The sequence below is a fragment of the Macrobrachium nipponense genome, chromosome 31, assembly GCF_015104395.2.
Source record: "Macrobrachium nipponense isolate FS-2020 chromosome 31, ASM1510439v2, whole genome shotgun sequence".
Lineage (NCBI taxonomy): Eukaryota > Metazoa > Arthropoda > Malacostraca > Decapoda > Palaemonidae > Macrobrachium > Macrobrachium nipponense.
Genome location: NC_061093.1, coordinates 40,167,082 through 40,185,147, shown reverse-complemented (window position 1 = coordinate 40,185,147; position 18,066 = coordinate 40,167,082). Strand labels below are relative to the sequence as shown.

The 18,066-nt window shown below is 36.0% G+C and overlaps 1 protein-coding gene across 8 annotated transcripts in view; it reads left to right on the top strand.

The window, feature by feature from the left end:
• Positions 1 to 18,066, top strand: part of LOC135206905 (guanine nucleotide-binding protein G(o) subunit alpha) — a 676,543-nt gene that overhangs the window by 559,443 nt on the left and 99,034 nt on the right. For all 8 annotated transcript variants that reach the window (XM_064238391.1, XM_064238395.1, XM_064238394.1 and 5 more), the window contains one exon: positions 13,722 to 13,863. In XM_064238391.1, the coding sequence (XP_064094461.1) occupies positions 13,722 to 13,863 (142 nt within the window). The remainder of the gene's footprint in view (positions 1 to 13,721; positions 13,864 to 18,066) is intronic.

Here is an 18,066-nt window from a genome sequence, read left to right as displayed (position 1 = left end):
ACTTATTGCAGAGCGAGGGTGGGTGTGCTGAGAGAGAGAGAGAGAGAGAGAGAGAGAGAGAGAGAGAGAGAGAGAGAGAGAGAGCGATCAATAGAACTCCACCTGCATTCATACCGAAAAGTGCAACGAGAAGTTATACTAACCCAAAGCAGCCGGTTAATAATAACTAAGTGTGAGATGGTAAATGAGGAAGGTTGGCAACGGTACAAAATGCCTATTCGTAATTTTAATTTTTGTATAGAGAAATTCTTGTTTAGTTCAAGGGCAACATTTTTGTACAAAGCTAATTTGTATTTATATGATAACGTTTTTTGTTGTTGAAATAGTCATTATCGATGCTATTTGTAACGTTTTTGTTGTTGAAATAGTCATTATCGATGCTATGTGTAACGTTTTTGTTGTTGAAATAGTCATTATCGATGCTTTGTGTAACGTTTTTGTTGTTGAAATATTCATTATCGATGCTATTTGTACATGTATACTTTATCCGTAGTGAAATTCTGTGGTTTTTCTCCTAATCTGAATTTGCTGTGAATATTAATTGTTAACTATCTAGACAACCTGAACTTGTATGACATGTTAACCTGTGGATGAAGTGGCATATTTGAAAGAAGCTGTGCACAGATGGCAGAAGTAAGTCATTTCAAGGCTAAACCAAAGAAGACCAGAGCCATAACAGGCACTGCTTTTATATCTTTTCTTCGATTGCAACCTGGCAACGGAAGAGGTCATCGTCAGTGGCGTGGTTGGTTTGGTGTTTGCTTCTCACCTCGGTGGTCACGGGTTCGATTCTCGGCCATTCCATTGAGGAATGAGAGATGTGTATTTCTGGTGATAGAAGTTCACTCTCGACGTGGTTCGGAAGTCACGTAAAGCCGTTGGTCCCGTTGCTGAATAACCACTGGTTCCATGCAACGTAAAAGCACCACCATACAAACAAGCAACGGAAGAGGTCATCGTCTAATACTGTTGGCAGAATAATCCGGATAATGGAACAAATTCCCACTCAATGAATCACGAAGTGGATGAGATACCAACAGAAATCCTGGATGTTGGAGTTGCTCCAGCCTTATAATCAAGGTGTTGTAAATAGTAACAGGGAATAACGGCGATGGAATAAATATTAATGTCATAAACTTAATAATGGAATAAATACGAACGAAATCAGCTTGATGCTGGAAATCTATTCTAGCGAAATGAGTAAGCGTTTGGTAATTTATTAATACAACGAAGTACATGATGGTACAAATATCATCTGAAGAAACCTGTAGGGGAATAAGTCCTACTGGAATAAACAACATAATGATTAAATAACAATAGAGCGAAGTGTATAATGGAATAAATGTGAATTCAATCAACTGTTTGAGGTAGTCAATACCAAGAGAATTATTCTGCTGATAAAGTACATACGAGGGTCAAAAACAAGGGAAGGAGTAAACACGTGCTGATTAAACCATGAAAAAATAAATATGAAAAAAAAAAAAATTAACCCAGTGTGACAGGTAATGGAATAGGTACAATAGTAAAAGTGTTTATACTATAGAAAGCTAGAAACCTCTGTCAAAGGGGGGAGAGAGGAATGAAATACTCTCTCTCTCTCTCTCTCTCCAGGGTTAGGCTACTCAAAAGGGAACCTATCTAAGGTCAGCGCCCTCTGGACTCCCTGGAATCCTCTGGTAAAGAGATTTCTCACTGACTTATTCCTGTGCGTCGGCGATGACCATAGGTGGTGTGACCCCAGTTACTTCCATTAATAAATCCGTCGGTGTTGTTTCTTCAAGAGTACAAATCTCTTTTAGAAAAAGTCCACGAAAAATCCATCTTTTCCATAAAGATTATTTCCTCAGTAAGCGATTAATGTTTTCCTTCCAAACCAAAGTATTTATTTTCACGGCAAACACACATCAACTATTTCCCCAACAAAGCGACAGGTTGGACCAACCGTTAATCAGTTTCGTAACAAGGCGACATAAATCCCTTTCATAGCAAAGTGATTAATCATTTTCCCAAGAAAGCAACATTAATCATTTCCTTAACAACGGACAGTAAGCAATCACTTTTAGGACACCATATTCCATTTTCTTAAAATAACTACACCTCCAGTTTTTCGTAACAAAGCGGTCGCCTCGGTAAAGAAACTCTCTCTCTCTCTCTCTCTCTCTCTCTCTCTCTCTCTCTCTCTTCTCTCTCTCTCTCTCTCCATGTAACCATATTCTCTAATATTGTCAGTTGAGTCTGATATATTATATTTTGTCCCGTTTTATTGTTCTTAGATTAATCTGATCATTTATTTTAAATATATGAATGAGAACTGGATAATTCATCTTTCTTCTAAATTTCACGCAACCTCTTTTTCCCGTCAACGTGTCGTTCATACTGTTAGCTTTCTAAAAGAATTAGGTTAATTAAATGTAGCCATTTTATTTTCTTTTGCGAAATGCTTGCGTTACTTAAGATTTACCTGTTCAATATGATTACAAAAACGTTTTATCTTTGATATTCCTCGCTTGCCCTGTTGGAACCGTCTGGAAAATGATATTCAGGCATTCAAACTAATGTTTTAGGTGTATACTAATAATAATAATAATAATAATAATAATAATAATAATAACAATGATTATTATTATTATTATTATTATTATTATTATTATTATTATTATTATTATTATTATTATTATTATTACTCTCTAGCGGCAGCTTCCAGGATGCTGCCCTTTGTGGGTTTTCCTGCGCCCGTTCAAATTTGTATTTTGTCAACAATTAGGGAAAGAAGTTGATTCACACTCTGAAGTTGCGATTCTTGATATGAATAGCTGTACGTTATCGTGAACAATTGGCAGTGTATTTCGGCTTCTGATTTTACCCTTTGGTTTTATAAGACTGCCCATGATACTTGTAGCAAAATTTCTCCGATTTGATTGTTCTACCCACTTGCAAAACTGTTTGAGCAAATACACAGTAATTTACGTATATTTCTGAAGCTACTAAAGGAAGTCAGTACCATATGTATAAAACATAATGCATATTCTCAAACAAGTAGTGTTACGCAGAATATTGACCTGTTTAAACTTCAAAGTTATATTCTGTGATCTCGGTGAATCATCATTATTATTAACGTTATAATAATAACCGGACGTTTTGCAGATTAATAACGTTATTATTAATGCTGTATTCTCCTTTCTTTCTTCCACCGCCCCTTGCCTTTCACGTTTGCCATTGAATCGACTGCCATCATTCATTGTCATAAGTTGAATTGTGTGTGTGTGTATGTGTGTGTGTGTGTGTGTGGGGGGGGGGGGGGGGGGGGGGGGGGTGGGGGGGGGGGGGGGGGGGGGGGGGGGGGGGGGGAGGTTGGGGTGGGGGGGGGGGGGGGGGATGGGTTCGTGAAAGGAAAGGGGCTAACACAAAATGATCATTAAGAGCCTTCTCCCCCATCCTCCCTTATCCCACATACTAACTTCCCTTTCCACAAACTTGATACTTCCATCAGCTTCAATGAAAATAGCCTTGGAACTTCAGATTTCCCCCAAAAGACGGAACGGGCCAATTTAGAAAGGCTAAAATACATTCCTGTGTTGAACCACCTTCAATTTTTGTGTATTTCAGGAAGGTGGTGGTATTGTGTACATGAAGTGCGTAAGTCTAATGATATACAAATGACCCGACACTACAGGCAACATAATGAATTGATGTGTAGTTTTTAGAGAGTGAAAAGTCTCAAAAGTGTCAATTTTCTTCTTACTTAGACGATGTTTATATTTTCATTTAAAAATTTTCGAGATATGACGTTTCCTACAGTATAGAGAACAAATCAGTTTTTCAATTATAGACACTTTACGTAATTCTCCTTACTTTTGAAAATAAGCAACGAAACATGTAAGGAGCCTGCAAAAATTGGAAGGAAAAGTTAGAATCTTCTGGGTACGTCGCTGAGGAAATTTCTTGCTGAACTTTATACCTCCATAACAGTTGAGAGAGAGAGTGAGTTTTTTTTTCCCTCATAGACTGAAATTTCCTTAAGTGAGAATTGCTTTTCCTCGCGGTACGAAGTATCAGATGGCGGAAGAGGACGCCAGATGATGTGGTTCTGATGATGCTCATGGTGCCGCTGTGGGGTTCAGGGTGAAGAAAGTTTTAGAAAGGAAAATAAAGGAGGAGGGAGCGAAAATTTTATATATATATATATATATATATATATATATATATATATATATATATATGTATGTATGTATATATTTGTGTGTTTATCATTTGCGTGCGCTTAGAATAATTTTCACTTGTGGTTACTGTACTTTGAATACTGAATCTGGAGAGTAATGAAGTCTCTCTCTCTCTCTCTCTCTCTCTCTCTCTCTCTCTCTCTCTCTCTCTCATCATCTATCTCTCTCTCTCATATATATATATATATATATATATAATATATATATATATATATATCTTATCTTATCTTATCTTATCTTATCTTATCTTATCTTATCGTATCTTATCTTATCTTATATTATATTATATTTATTTCCTTCGATAACTATTAATTTAAACTTGTAAATCAGTTACATTGTCACTGCTGTTCATGTAAATTTTGTCGTTGTGTTACAATATAAAGTACGAAGGAACCGCAGACTAATGTATATACAATTTATAATAGCATAGCACAGTCATTTCAGCAATTATATGCCAGAAAACCTATCAGAAATATTCGTGACTAATGCCTTTGCAGATATGTGATTTCCCACTTAATTGTAGATATTATGGGCTATTTTTATAAAAATGTTCACTGCTATTTCCACAGTGTAACTTTAGAAAAATTCACATCAAATGGGGAAATTCGGTCTCACTTGATAGCAGATGAAATATTAATATTGGGAATGAATTTGACTCCATAATTCGGTTGACTTTGGGAGGTGAAAATTTTTTTAACGATTTGTTTTATAATAAAGCCTTTCAGTGGTCTGGTAGATACCGCAGACCAACCAGTTTTTTTTTTTTTTTTTTTTTTTTTTTTTTAACATTCGAATGAATGATCCTGTGGGTCGTTTTAGTTTTACGATATTTTTTAAAACCTGGAGTTATGTATTTAGTTTGAAACGTGTGAAATCGATTTAAAATGTCTAATTTAAAATTCACGGTCGATAAACTACTAAAGCAAACACTGGTGCTGAATCATTCGGGTTATAAGCGGAATCGTTGTATATATTTTATTTTTGAACGTATACCACACACACACAGAGAGAGAGAGAGAGAGAGAAGAGAGTTGGTGATTTTTTCATTGATGCTATGAACTATAACGAATGTACGATGGTATCGTATTTAACATGAAATTTCAGAAGTAACTATTTTTTTCCGAGTTGCTGACTTGAAATTTTATCCTCTCTGTGTAGATCGTATTGCCTGTACAGGTCGAAGATCAGAAGTACTCTTTGTCTGTTGGACACTTTCAGATATGATGAAAATTTACTCTTTTGAAAATTTCACTTTCTTTTAATTATAGTTGATATTGTTACATTTAGAAACTTTTGGCTCTGTTAATTGGTAGTCAGTCCTATTCGAAAGGAAGTACCCCTCTCTCTCTCTCTCTCTCTCTCTCTCTCTCTCTCTCTCTCTCTCTCTACACACACACACACACACACACAGACGTATAGGCTATATGATAGTTTTCCAGCTCCAGCAGCATTAATCTCTGACATGCATAGTCGACGATAACCAGTATCTTCCTGCGATCAATGGCGACCGAGGGCATCTGGCCGACTCGACTGCTCTCGGCCGAGGTCGGGTCTGCTCGGCTCTTGTGCGTGGTGTTCAGAATTCGTCTCCTTCCCTTTAATGCTCCGCCGTTAAATTTTCAATTAAATGCATTTGCCCAAAACGGGCCAGAATCAGTTCTCTTCAATAGGTCCAAAATAATGTTAACTGCCAAGGTTGCACCTCTCTCTCTCTCTCTCTCTCTCTCTCCTCTCTCTCTCTCTCTCTCTCTCTCAATATTGAGGTAAAGAAATTTCTCTGAATATGTACCGGGATATATTTTGATGATATATTTGGTTGTTGAGTTAATTCGTGTTCCGTAATTAGTACGTGGTAGGCGCATAGGCAGACGGATGGGGTCACTCGCCATTATAATTAATTAATCCTCTTTCCAAAGTCGTTCCAGTAACGTTGACCTCGTTTTGACCCTGCCCCTCGTTGTTGATTATCGTTGGTTTTAAGGAAACTGGATGACCTCAGTCACTTGAGGGGATCGTATTCATTCTAGAAGCTTGAGAGTATTGCTGGATTAAGTTACATTGGTGATATATGTGTAGGCTCTTGGTGTGATGGGATGGGACGGAAGAGTTATGGACAATATGAAGATGCCTTTGTACTACATGTTGAGAGAGAGAGAGAGAGAGAGAGAGAGAGAGAGAGAGAGGGTAGGTTTGCCCTCTCTCTCTCTCTCTCTCTCTCTCTCTCTCTCTCTCTCTCTCTCTCTCGTGTATATTTGAATCCTATACTTTGTACCGTATTTTCCCTTTGGGTTGTGTGTGGAGAATGAAGTTTGATAAGTATGAACTGCATTTTCCAAAAACTATATCTTTCAATCATTATACCTTATGAACATTGAATTAAGTAATACTAGTTGATAAGGTTAAGCCATTAAGGGGGGTGCCTGTTGTGGATGGATTGAAAAACTCATCCTATTAACTTATCTATAACGTGATTATATAGATTTCTATGAATTTAAATGTAGACCAGTATCGTACTTGTCTCACACCAGTATTATGAGTACTCCTATTTGGTTGCGCTTCGAGCACCGTTGTAACCCACGGCCGCTTGCATCAGAATTCTTAAGCTTTTTCCTTTATATTTATATTTTACTGCTACGTAGCTACCCTCTTTAAATTGATTTTTGTAATAATGTCTGTGGTTTTAAGAAGGATACTAGTTGCTGGTGCTGTGAAATATACTCTAGCAACGTTATGGAAAATTTGCAACGTTTTAATCAATGCAGTGCTTTTGTTTACTCATCTGTCATCTTAGTTTTCGTTCGTTGGTTCGTTTTTAGTGTTTTAGATTGGTTGATCTATTAAACATTATCTGGCGTGGCAACTGCTAATGGTTATTGACGCCACTACAGTGGCATACATAAAGCATATGAATGCATATCCAAACGAACAAATACATTCATACCCACATACATACACAAGACAAAATTATTAACTTAAAAACATTAAAACCTCACTTAACTATAATAAAATAAAATTAATCAGGGAAAACCTCCATGAAAAGAAATTTAATAGATAATCGTAAAACCTGGTAAACTTCATCTTGCTGTATTGACGATCTACTCAGGATGATTTTGGTTCTATTTGTTTTTGGTGGCGTGTTGGCTTAGCGCGGTGGCCAAGCGTCTACATCCTGCCGGGTCTTGCGGATGTCACTAGTTAGACCCCCTCCCTCCCCCCCTCCGTTACGTCACTTCTTGGACAACTAACCCCCCCCCTCTCTCTCTTCTCTCTCCTCTCTCTCTCTCTCTCTCGTCGCTCTCTCTTCTCTCTCTCAAACACGCTGTTTATTTGTTGTATAGATTATGATGAACTTTGTAATCCGTCCAGTACATGTAATTGCGTCTCTCTCTCTCTCTCTCTCTCTCAAACAACCATCATATGACACCCATTGTCTGAAATAACCTTGTTTTGTCTTTATAAATAGATTTACGATTTTGGGTGTTATTCCTTAAAACAAGGAATCCTAAGAGGAAATAATTAATTTTATAGTTAATATTGTATTAAATATTATGAAGTCTACAACTTGAATGTTTTAACTATATCTGTACTTGTACTAAAGAAGCATAAATTTCAGATTGAAGTGGTCATTGTAAACTTGTATGTGTGATTTAAAAATATATTCACATCGGCAATTTGGAACAATACATAACCTTGCCTGAATCTGAATAAAGCATGACCTATGCCTTATTAGAACCGAATAAAATCTCGTAATCGTATTATTTAAAACATAAAATCGTAAGTAAGCAGGCGTATCACTTTGTCATTATTACGTGAGCAGACGTATCACTTTGCCATTATTACCCAATTCTCATGTTGTTAACAGTTTAAAGTTGAACGGGCCGTGTGTGTCGCTCCGAAAATAGAAGCAGGCGCAGAAACATGTTCGTATCTTTTCTCTGATGACAATAAGAGGATTGGCTAATTGGGTCAGGTTAATTAACTGTATTTGACTGCAGGCTCGGCCTAGGTACCCGTACTGCATCGGCTGTGTGTGGAAGGAAGCTGTCGTCTGTCAAACGGGCTTGCTTTCATTAAGGAGAGATGAATTGAAGGGTTTATGAGTAATTCAAAGTCATTTAGTTGCTGTTGTAATTCAGTGACTAATCGGGCGTGGGTTCGTTTCAGTCGGCGTATTTACATATAAAGTGGAGTTTTGTTATAGCCCCTCATAGCATCTTTTTCAGTGTAGCAAATGAATTATTTTGTAACGCTCTGAAAAAACATTCGGAGGGGTAGTGAGAGTTGGTTTTGTTTTCTTGGCAGCTTGGAAGTCGAATTTGATATTTCCAAAAATAAATATGTCTGAATTGCCAGGTACTGTATTGAATAGAGCTGTTCACCTAAATTATATCATTCTTCTAATGTGATACTATTCACATCTGCACTATACTAGTCGGATATTTACATATGACGTACACTGTGTGTATATCATCCTCCTCATAATTGGCAATCTCTCTAACGCTGAATAAGGGGACCTAAAACCTTTTCTAAACCTCTCAACGTGCTCCTAAGCAGCGTTAGTCGTTAATTAAGTAAACACGGAGGTTTATTTTACTAACATTTTATAGAATATATTTTCGAGTTCTTTCAAGAAAAGTTATCAAGTATAACTCGGGAAAAGCTGAAATGGGCGACTTTTGAAGACTAAATGATCCTGCATTTAAAAAAGTAGAAAAGGTTTCTGCCAGTTAGTAAAGATTTTTCTATCATTTCAGGTCAAGAGAATTCATAATTGATTAGTAAGAGTGGAAGAATGTGGAGGAAATCTATAGAATAAAGCTGCTCGTTTCTAGTTCATTTGGATGCCGTTCAACTTGTTGAACTGATTAACGTTGGCGCAGACTCAGATTGGTTCCGGTTAGGGCATCGTTAGTCGAGTCAGAGCCGCGCATATGGGACTCTCGCTTCTCGGAAGAGTTCCCTAATCAGCTTGATGAAACTGAGATTACCTTGTTATGGTCCGCACGCAAGAGAGGCGACCCGTTGTGAGGACATTGTTTCGTAAAATAGTCATGATGTGATGCATGTTATACTCTCTCTCTCTCTCTCTCTCTCTCTCTCTCTCTCTCTCTCTCTCTCTCTCTCTCGTTGTTGATGTTTGCCACAATTGCGTGTCGCATGACACACTTGTAGTTCAATATAGATGAAGTATGCAATATTTTGTCCAGTTTACACGACAGTTAACTTGAGGGTTTTTGTAAACTTAATTAAATTGTTCTGCACTAAGTCGAAGAAAAGACGCATCTCTCATTTTATCCGGCAGATTGCCAGATCAATCAACCTTGGGTTATTAAATTTCGAGCGAGGTGTCTTTCCTCTCGTACGGGAAGGAAGTTCATTAATTTGTTTTCGTTTTCTAGAAAAATATTTGTGTTCAAATGTAATCGCATCTGTTTTATTAGTAGTTGTCAACATACGAGATCCCCCGGAGGGAGGTAGTCCCATTAGTGTACCTCACGCGTTGTACTGTAGGTATTACTTAAGGAAGGTTCGTTGTGGCGTCCCTTCGGTTCCCAGCTGCAACCCTTTTCATTCCTTTTGCCGCACCTCCGTTCATATTCTTTTCTTCCATTTTACTTTCCACCTCCTAAATATTTTCGTAGTGCAACTCCGAGGTTTTTCTCTTGTTACACCTCCAAAACCCCTTTACTCTAAATTTCCCTTTCAACAGTAAATGATCTCATAGGTCCCAGTGCTTGGCATCTGGCCTAAATTTAATATTCCATTCCATTCCATTCCAACAAATGAGATCACTGTCACGTGCATGTATGTTTTTACACACACACACACACACACACACACACCACACACACACACACACACCACACACATATATATATATTATATATATATATATATATATATATATATATATATATATATATATATATATATATATATATATATATCCGCCTTTACCTTTTTAGAGAGCGAGCTGCGACGAACACATTTGTTTAATCACCAGTTGCACAATTCACTTATTAAACAGGGTAAGTACAATGGGATTTACCTTTCGTCCTCGAAGGACAGGGTCAAAAAGTATTGCAGTATGAGGCTGCTGCCTCAGCCCCTTCTTGAAACAATTTTGTATCATAATGGAATTACGATTGTTAAGGGTAAAGGATACATTTTCATACGGCTTTAAAGAAACAGTTGAAATGCATAATACCGTACGCTGATATTGCGAAAAGGTGCGGTTTAGGCACTTTTTTTTTTGGTTTATTTATTTATTTATTTATTTATTTTATTTATTTTTGTTTTTACTCGATAGGTCTTCGGGGACTAAGGGTGGGATCTACGTGTGATGAAAGTTTCTTGTTTGCTGTTAGAATTATATTTCCTTAAAAGTTTGATTCATACTAGGAAAGTATAAAGCCATTTAAAAGTAGTGGTACCATCTCTCTCTCTCTCTCTCTCTCTCTCTCTCTCTCTCTCTCTCTCTCTCTCTCTCTCTCTCTCTCTCTCTCCCCATTTCTTACGCAAACACAATTACCATCCTCAACGCGTGTTTGTTGAGTAAACGATCTGGCCCTTGATTGGGTTCTATAGAAAATGCCATATATAGACTTCGGTTTCGTCCTTCTCTTCCTCCCCCCATCCAAATCTTTCCAGGACATTCAACGCTTTCCATTGAGTGCCATTTGAGAGTTGATGAATTCTCGATGAGTTGAGGAAGACCTTCAAGTCCGCTGGCATCCGGGAGGGACCGCCGACGAGGTTTGGATTAACAGGGCCGGCCAGGTTGTTCTTAACCGGACTGTTGGAATCAATGGGGAATTCATAGGACCCATTTCAATAACGGATTTTTTTTTTTTTTAAATAGATATGCGGGATAAGGAACAGGTTTTGCATTTTCTTGTAGCCTTATTTGCCCTTTTGGTTAGGGTGAAAATCCAATAATATTCAGTAATGACACTAATATTCAATATGAAGTTACAGTATACTAGATGTTATGATAACGTCGTCGTATGTAATGATACTTTAAAGAATAATAAGATGATTATTTAATAATTAAAGAATAATAAGATGATTATTTAATGCATTATTATGTTCATATGGTGCGTGTGTTAACTCATAAAAGTGTCGGAAGTGTATAACGAATAATTTTGACAATATTTTTTTATGAGAAGTTATAAGCGTCCCGAAACTTAATAAATTCTGGATTCATTCTTATCATTTAAATTGTATAGGTAACGACTAATGAATAGTGCACGAAGACACGTTTGTACTTGCCTAAGGCAAATCGAAATATGAAAGAAAAGCGGGTAGTTGAAATCTCCATGAATAGTATGAATCGGCGTCAACAGGCAGATATAGATAGCAGGACTTTGGAATAGATGGATATTGTTACCACTGACAAGATTCTAGAACGCCATTGTTAGATTGTTTATTTGTATAACTGCTTTAATCAGATTGTTTATTTGTATAACTGCTTTAATCAGATTGTTTCTCTGTATAACTGCTTTAATCTGCACTTAAAGGATAAACCTCACGTCTATATAAGACTTATCCCTCGACATCCAGCAACAGCAGTAACTGTGTATGTATTCACTCACACACACACACACACACACACACACACACATATATATATATATATATATATATATATATATTATATATATATATATGTGTGTGTGTGTGTGTGTGTGTGTTGTGTGTGTGGTATATATATATATATATATCTATATATAGGTATTATATATATGATATATTATCTATAATATATATTGTGAGAGAGAGAGAGAGTGTTGGTGTGCGCGCGACTATGTGGATATATTTACCTAATTAAGGATCTGATTCAGTGCCTTTGAAAGACTTCCAGAGCCATTCGTAGGTTTGAAAATATGGTTAATAACACTGAGATAGTTACTTATGAAACTTCTGGAATATTTGCCAGAATATCTTCATGAGTAGAAAAAATATTTGAGTGAAATCACTTGTATATTTTATTGTTGATATGTCGGTATGCAAATATCCTATTCAGAGTGGAGTTCCGGTCTTCTATAAATCACGACGTGCATTAAACTTCTTTACAGTATGTTAAAGTAATGGTGAATTCATTAAGATACTCGAAGTGTGTATATGTTGAAGGAAAGGGTGGCATATTGGAAGGATCCTTCACTTTCTTTAGAGTACCTCACCCTACCGTACATGAAGTGAAATTTATACAGTACCTGTGTAAGAAATTAGAAGGGTAAAGGATGAAGAGCATCTCAGTAGTGTTTGTTTAAGTAACAGTATTAATTATTGGACAGAATAGAGGTCGAAAGGATGGAGGAGAGTATCCAAAAATATATTTGGTGTGTGTGTGAGAGAGAGAGAGAGAGAGAGAGAGAGAGAGAGAGAGATCCAACAATATATTTGGTTCTGCGTTCGTGTTTAATTTGTGTGAGTGAGATGAGAGAGAGAGGAGAGGAGAGAGAGAGAGAGAGAGAGAGAGAGAGAGAGAGAGAGAGAGAGAGAACCGCTCAGAGGGACTGGCTGAGTCAAGTTTATTGACTCATCCGCCTGCCCTTGTTACTTCACTGCTACTTTTTTTCCTTTTTTTTTTAAACTTTACTTTTTTTAAACTTTACTCCTCTTCTGAAGAAAAGGCAGAATAATAATATCGCGCATATTACGCTTTTGTAATGTTTGAATATTTGATATGAAGAAACTTGATTATTTTTATTTAAGAATTTTCTTTTATTTTCCATTGGAGAAAAGACAAAATAATTTGATTAAAGACATCAGATTATTATATTATATTGGGGAACTTGAAATGGCAGAAACTGTTTTTATCCCACATGACTTGCCAAGTCCTTTTCGTGTAATATATATATAAATATTATCTGCGCACGAACTTTTTTTTTTTTTTTTTTTTTTTGATACATCAGATGAGCCGTATTGATTAATCTCGCATCCGTCTTTTAAGATGACTGGCGCAGGCCAATAACGATAAATCGGTCTTATCAAGACCGGGATTAGCCATCCGAACGACCTGTCAGGGTGTGACAGTTTTACGATATTTAATTAGCCCTGGAAGTGACGATAAGTCTATGATTGCCTTTGACTTTATTGTGCCTTCATTGCTTTTAGTATCAGATATTTCAATGACATTATTATTATTATTATTATTATTATTATTATTATTGTTGTTGTTGTTGTTGTTGTTGTTGTTGTTGTTATTTATTGGTCACGTGACTGTTAATGAGGATATTAGATGCAGTATATTGGATTCTTTTTGGTCGTTATTGAGAAAATACGTGACTTCACCTCTTCTTTCTTGAGAGCTAAATTTCTCATAAAAATTTTGTTTTCATTTCCCAAGTGTTGGTGATGAATTCCCACATATTGTGTATTGTTATTATTACTATAGTATCATTTGAAAAATAGCCATTTATAAACTACGAGAATTCATTTATGTATTTATTGATGTGTTCGCTTAACTAAAATATGTTATCTCTTTCTCTTTTACAGAATTATCCACGAATCCGGTTTTACGAGCGAGGACTTCAAGCAGTATCGACCGGTCGTGTATTCCAACACTATACAGTCTTTAGTAGCCATTCTTAGGGCTATGCCTAATCTCGGCATATCTTTTGGTAACAACGAGAGGGAGGTCAGTACTGTAACAAACACTCTTGCCTTTGGTCAAACTGGTGCTTTTGCATCCTCTATATTGCATGCCCATACACACACACACAGACAAACACACATTATATATAGTATATATATATATATATATATATATATAATATATATATATATACTATATAGATATATATATATATATATATATATATTTATATATGATATATATATATATATATATATATATATATATATAGATGTTAGTGTTTTTGACAACTGAACAAAAGTGGGCTTCAGGTGGTTTGAACTCGTATCCTGAAGATAAGGGCTTGAAAATAATTTGTATTACCTCAATGCTTTCTGGTTGTACATCCCTGGATGAGAGTTCAGACTGCTTGATGGCTGATGTTATTCCTTCTGTTATTTTCTGGTCACATTAACATTTATGCAAATCATGATAAAACTTATATACATTATATTATATTTATATGTTTATGTTTGCATATTTATATATAATATACATATGTATATAAATATACAAATGTATAATGCATGACCTGACTCATTTGTAAAGTTTATTAGTAAACTTCGTTATATGTAATCGCCCACGTCCCACCAATCGAAACCAGTTGTAAGTGGGTACCTTAAAACGAGCTGGAACTCGTGAGACATTGTCCCTTTGGCGCTACCCATTTCAAAGGTTAAATGCCGGAATGTGAAAAAATATGTAGCGTTTTCATATGTCTAGGGTTATATGTAAAGTGAATATTACCAAGAGTAAGGGTGTAAGGAGAATGAGATCAAGAATACGGAGTTGAAACTGTATATGTGGATTGAGGACAGATGATAGTGGCTGACTTTTGATGACGTTTGAAACTAAAGTTTAGAAATGATGCTAAGACAATGTAATGAGGTCTTCTATGATAAAAGATGAATCATGGATGGCAGGAGATAATTGAAGCTCCTGGAAAGGAATGCAATACAGGAAAAGTGCCAAAAGGAAATAACAGATGGAACGCATTGAGTGGCTACTGAGATAGCTCTTCTTTGTGGAGGCGGAGCGTGGTTGTTCGAGTCCGAATAAAGGCGAAGAGGGAAGATAACGAGAAATGTTTGCTAATAAATAGGGCAAGCGTTTGCAGGATTGCAAACAGGACGAAGACTCGGTTTGGAAGACAGAGTAAGAATTGTAATAACAATGTATTTGTGGTTGAAGATTAAGTCTTAGAATAGAAGGTCTTTTGATCAAGGAAGCGCTGGATTCGGTATAAGATATTGAGGTTATTGTCGTTATTTATGGACAGACAATCTAGCTGTTGTCTATTTGTGAGTTCAAATAGCTGTTGCTGTTGAGCTTTCTGCAACTTTGCCTTAGTGATTGAATACATACACGCATTTAAGTATTTATCACGCACATTCCTGGATATGCTGAAAGCGGAATAGGTAAATAGTTCATCATCAGAATCGAGTTTATACCATGGGAGCAAAAACATGAAAACAGAAAAAAAAATGATCATCGTCTCAGACTCTATTCCTGGCATTTGTTACGAGAAAATGTATTTTTAATAATGAAGTGTCTATTTATAAGAGTATTTTGCCTGTGAAAATGTAAAATACTGTAACCAGAGTAAAAATTTTATATACGCAAAATACTGTAACCAAAATAAAAATTGTATAGCTACACGCACACACACACATACATGTATGAATTTTTGTCAGTTGTACACGCGTGACCTTTTTATATTAACAAATATTAAGCCAGAAATATCGTTTTGTATTGAATTCATTACACTTTGGGAATAGCTTACACCGCGGCCTAGTTTTGAAACAAAGGTAGTCTCTGACTTTGACCACCTCCTGGCTGGCGCAGTGGCGCTAAGCAGTTATAATTCTCTTTGGGTGTTATTCCCAAAGTAAGTGAATTTGATATCAAACACAACACACACATTGTTTATTTATATTTATTTATACATAGCATCACGTTATATATATTTCGTGATCAAGTTATTTGTATATATATGTGTGTGTGTCTTAGTAGGAGGGAAGGATTGCAATGCTAACGCAGCCTCAAAGTAAAGGGAGACTGAAAATTTGACGGCTGCTTAGGTAATGTATTTTTTCCCGTTCTTAAAGAGAAGAGTAAAGGGACCAGCCATTCCTCCCTCCACTCTTTACTCACCTTGGAATTCCAGCATTGCTCATCCAATGGTACTGCTCCTGGTACCAGATTAATCAGTCTTCATGTTTGCGAGGCATAAGGGAAGCCCCAGTAATATTGTTAAAACTAATAATGTTTTACAATAAAAAAATATGGCATATACATACCCGTGTAGAATATGGCGTTTCATTGTCTACGTGACCTACGCGCATTATCATTATTAAGCATTGCCGCCATACATTAAGTATTATTACCGAGTCTGTAATTGATTGATGACATGATAGGGAACCATAAGCCAATCGAAAGGCGCACACCTTCGGTACAGTTACATAGCCTGTCGTATAGAAATGCCGTATTTCATTCCACAGGAAATATCTGTAGTTCTTTGCTTGTGTTAACGAAGTCAGAGTTCTGCAACGCATGCGTGCATGCCAGTGGGCACACGAGAGAGAGAGAGAGAGAGAGGGTCTTTTGCAACAAATTTAAAACCTCATATTCATGAAACACAGCTAAAATGTCAATAGTATCATATTAACAGGGCAGTCTTTCTTTTGATGAAAGCGATATGATAGCCATTATTTATTGCATGTGATAATTGAAACGTTAATATTCAACGCTAAATTCATGACAGCTAGACAAAAAGTGATTGCAAAACAAAACACGAAATAATTTTGCTTTGTGTGTGTGTGTGTGTGTATGTTTGTGATGAATTAGGTATCATGAACCAGGTCATGTAGAAATCGTAAAGCTAGTTTAAACTTTCCAGTAATACCCAAGAGACAACACGGCAATTAAAAATAAAGGGTAAAAGTACTGTAAATTGAAAAGCGAGAATAACAAGCAAGCAATAAAGATCTAACTGAAAACGTTAGGTTTGAATTTGAAAAGGTGAGCGTTCGTGATCATTGCAACGAATGGTAATGTCAAAGGTCGCGCTCTTCATTCGAAGTTTTAAAATAACTAAAATGTTGCACTTTGGGGGGGTTGGTGATTGATGACGTTCTTGGCTGCATCTATAATTTATCACTCCAATGTATTTAGAGAGACGGGTTAGTATAAATGGTCCTCATATATATATATATTATATAATATATATATATATATATATATATATATATATATATATAATATATATATATATATATATATATATATATATAATATATATATATATGTTTAAGTTTACGATATATTTTTCAGGATATTATCCATCGATTTCGCAATGCCCTTCTTTTTAATGATTATCATGGAGAAAGGGGATTTATTTCTGTAATTTTTAATTTCATTTAAAGAGAGAATAAGTAAATTAAAAATTCGAGGGTTTTTCGACTGTGAAGAATTTTCTTTCATTGGTTAAGGTTTTTAATCTTCGAGAAGATTCAGGTTGATTTATTCATATTTTCCTACAATTTGTTAACGGATTTCTCTGAAAGTATGTTTTACTTAACGGATTTCAGTTACTGTTATTTTAGGAGGAGGATATTATTCTTGTTGCTTGATTTTATTGCTAGTTTGGTGTGTCTTGATGAGATTCTTTTTCAACAATGTCTGTAAGGATATCCTGAAAAACCATAAGATTTCATTTTCAATGGTAAGAATAGTGAAATTCTACAACAATAGCCCGTAGAGTTTTCAAAGTTTTGCCTACGATGTTAATGATAATTTGAAACGCATTTTTTATGACTTGAAATTCGTGTCGTAATTCTATACGTCTTTTGGCAAACGATGTGTGGGATATGTCCGGTAATAATTGATTCGAAGATACTACTTTTCTCGAGATGAGTTTTATCTTGTACTTGACGAGTTAACTCACCTGAGAGCCAATCTCTGTAAAGACTTGCAATGTCGAAGCTTTCGTCTTTTGATTCAAGAGGATATTGACGTAAATTTGAATCGTTGGTGGGTGTGTGTATACATACATACATACATTACATACATACGTATATATATATATGTGTGTGTGTGTGTGTGTATAAGAGAGAGAGAGAGAGAGAGAGAGAGAGAGAGAGACTTGAATTCGCTCGGTGGCTGGTGTGGCGGTATTGATAATCCATAAAATGTCCTCTTTCCTCG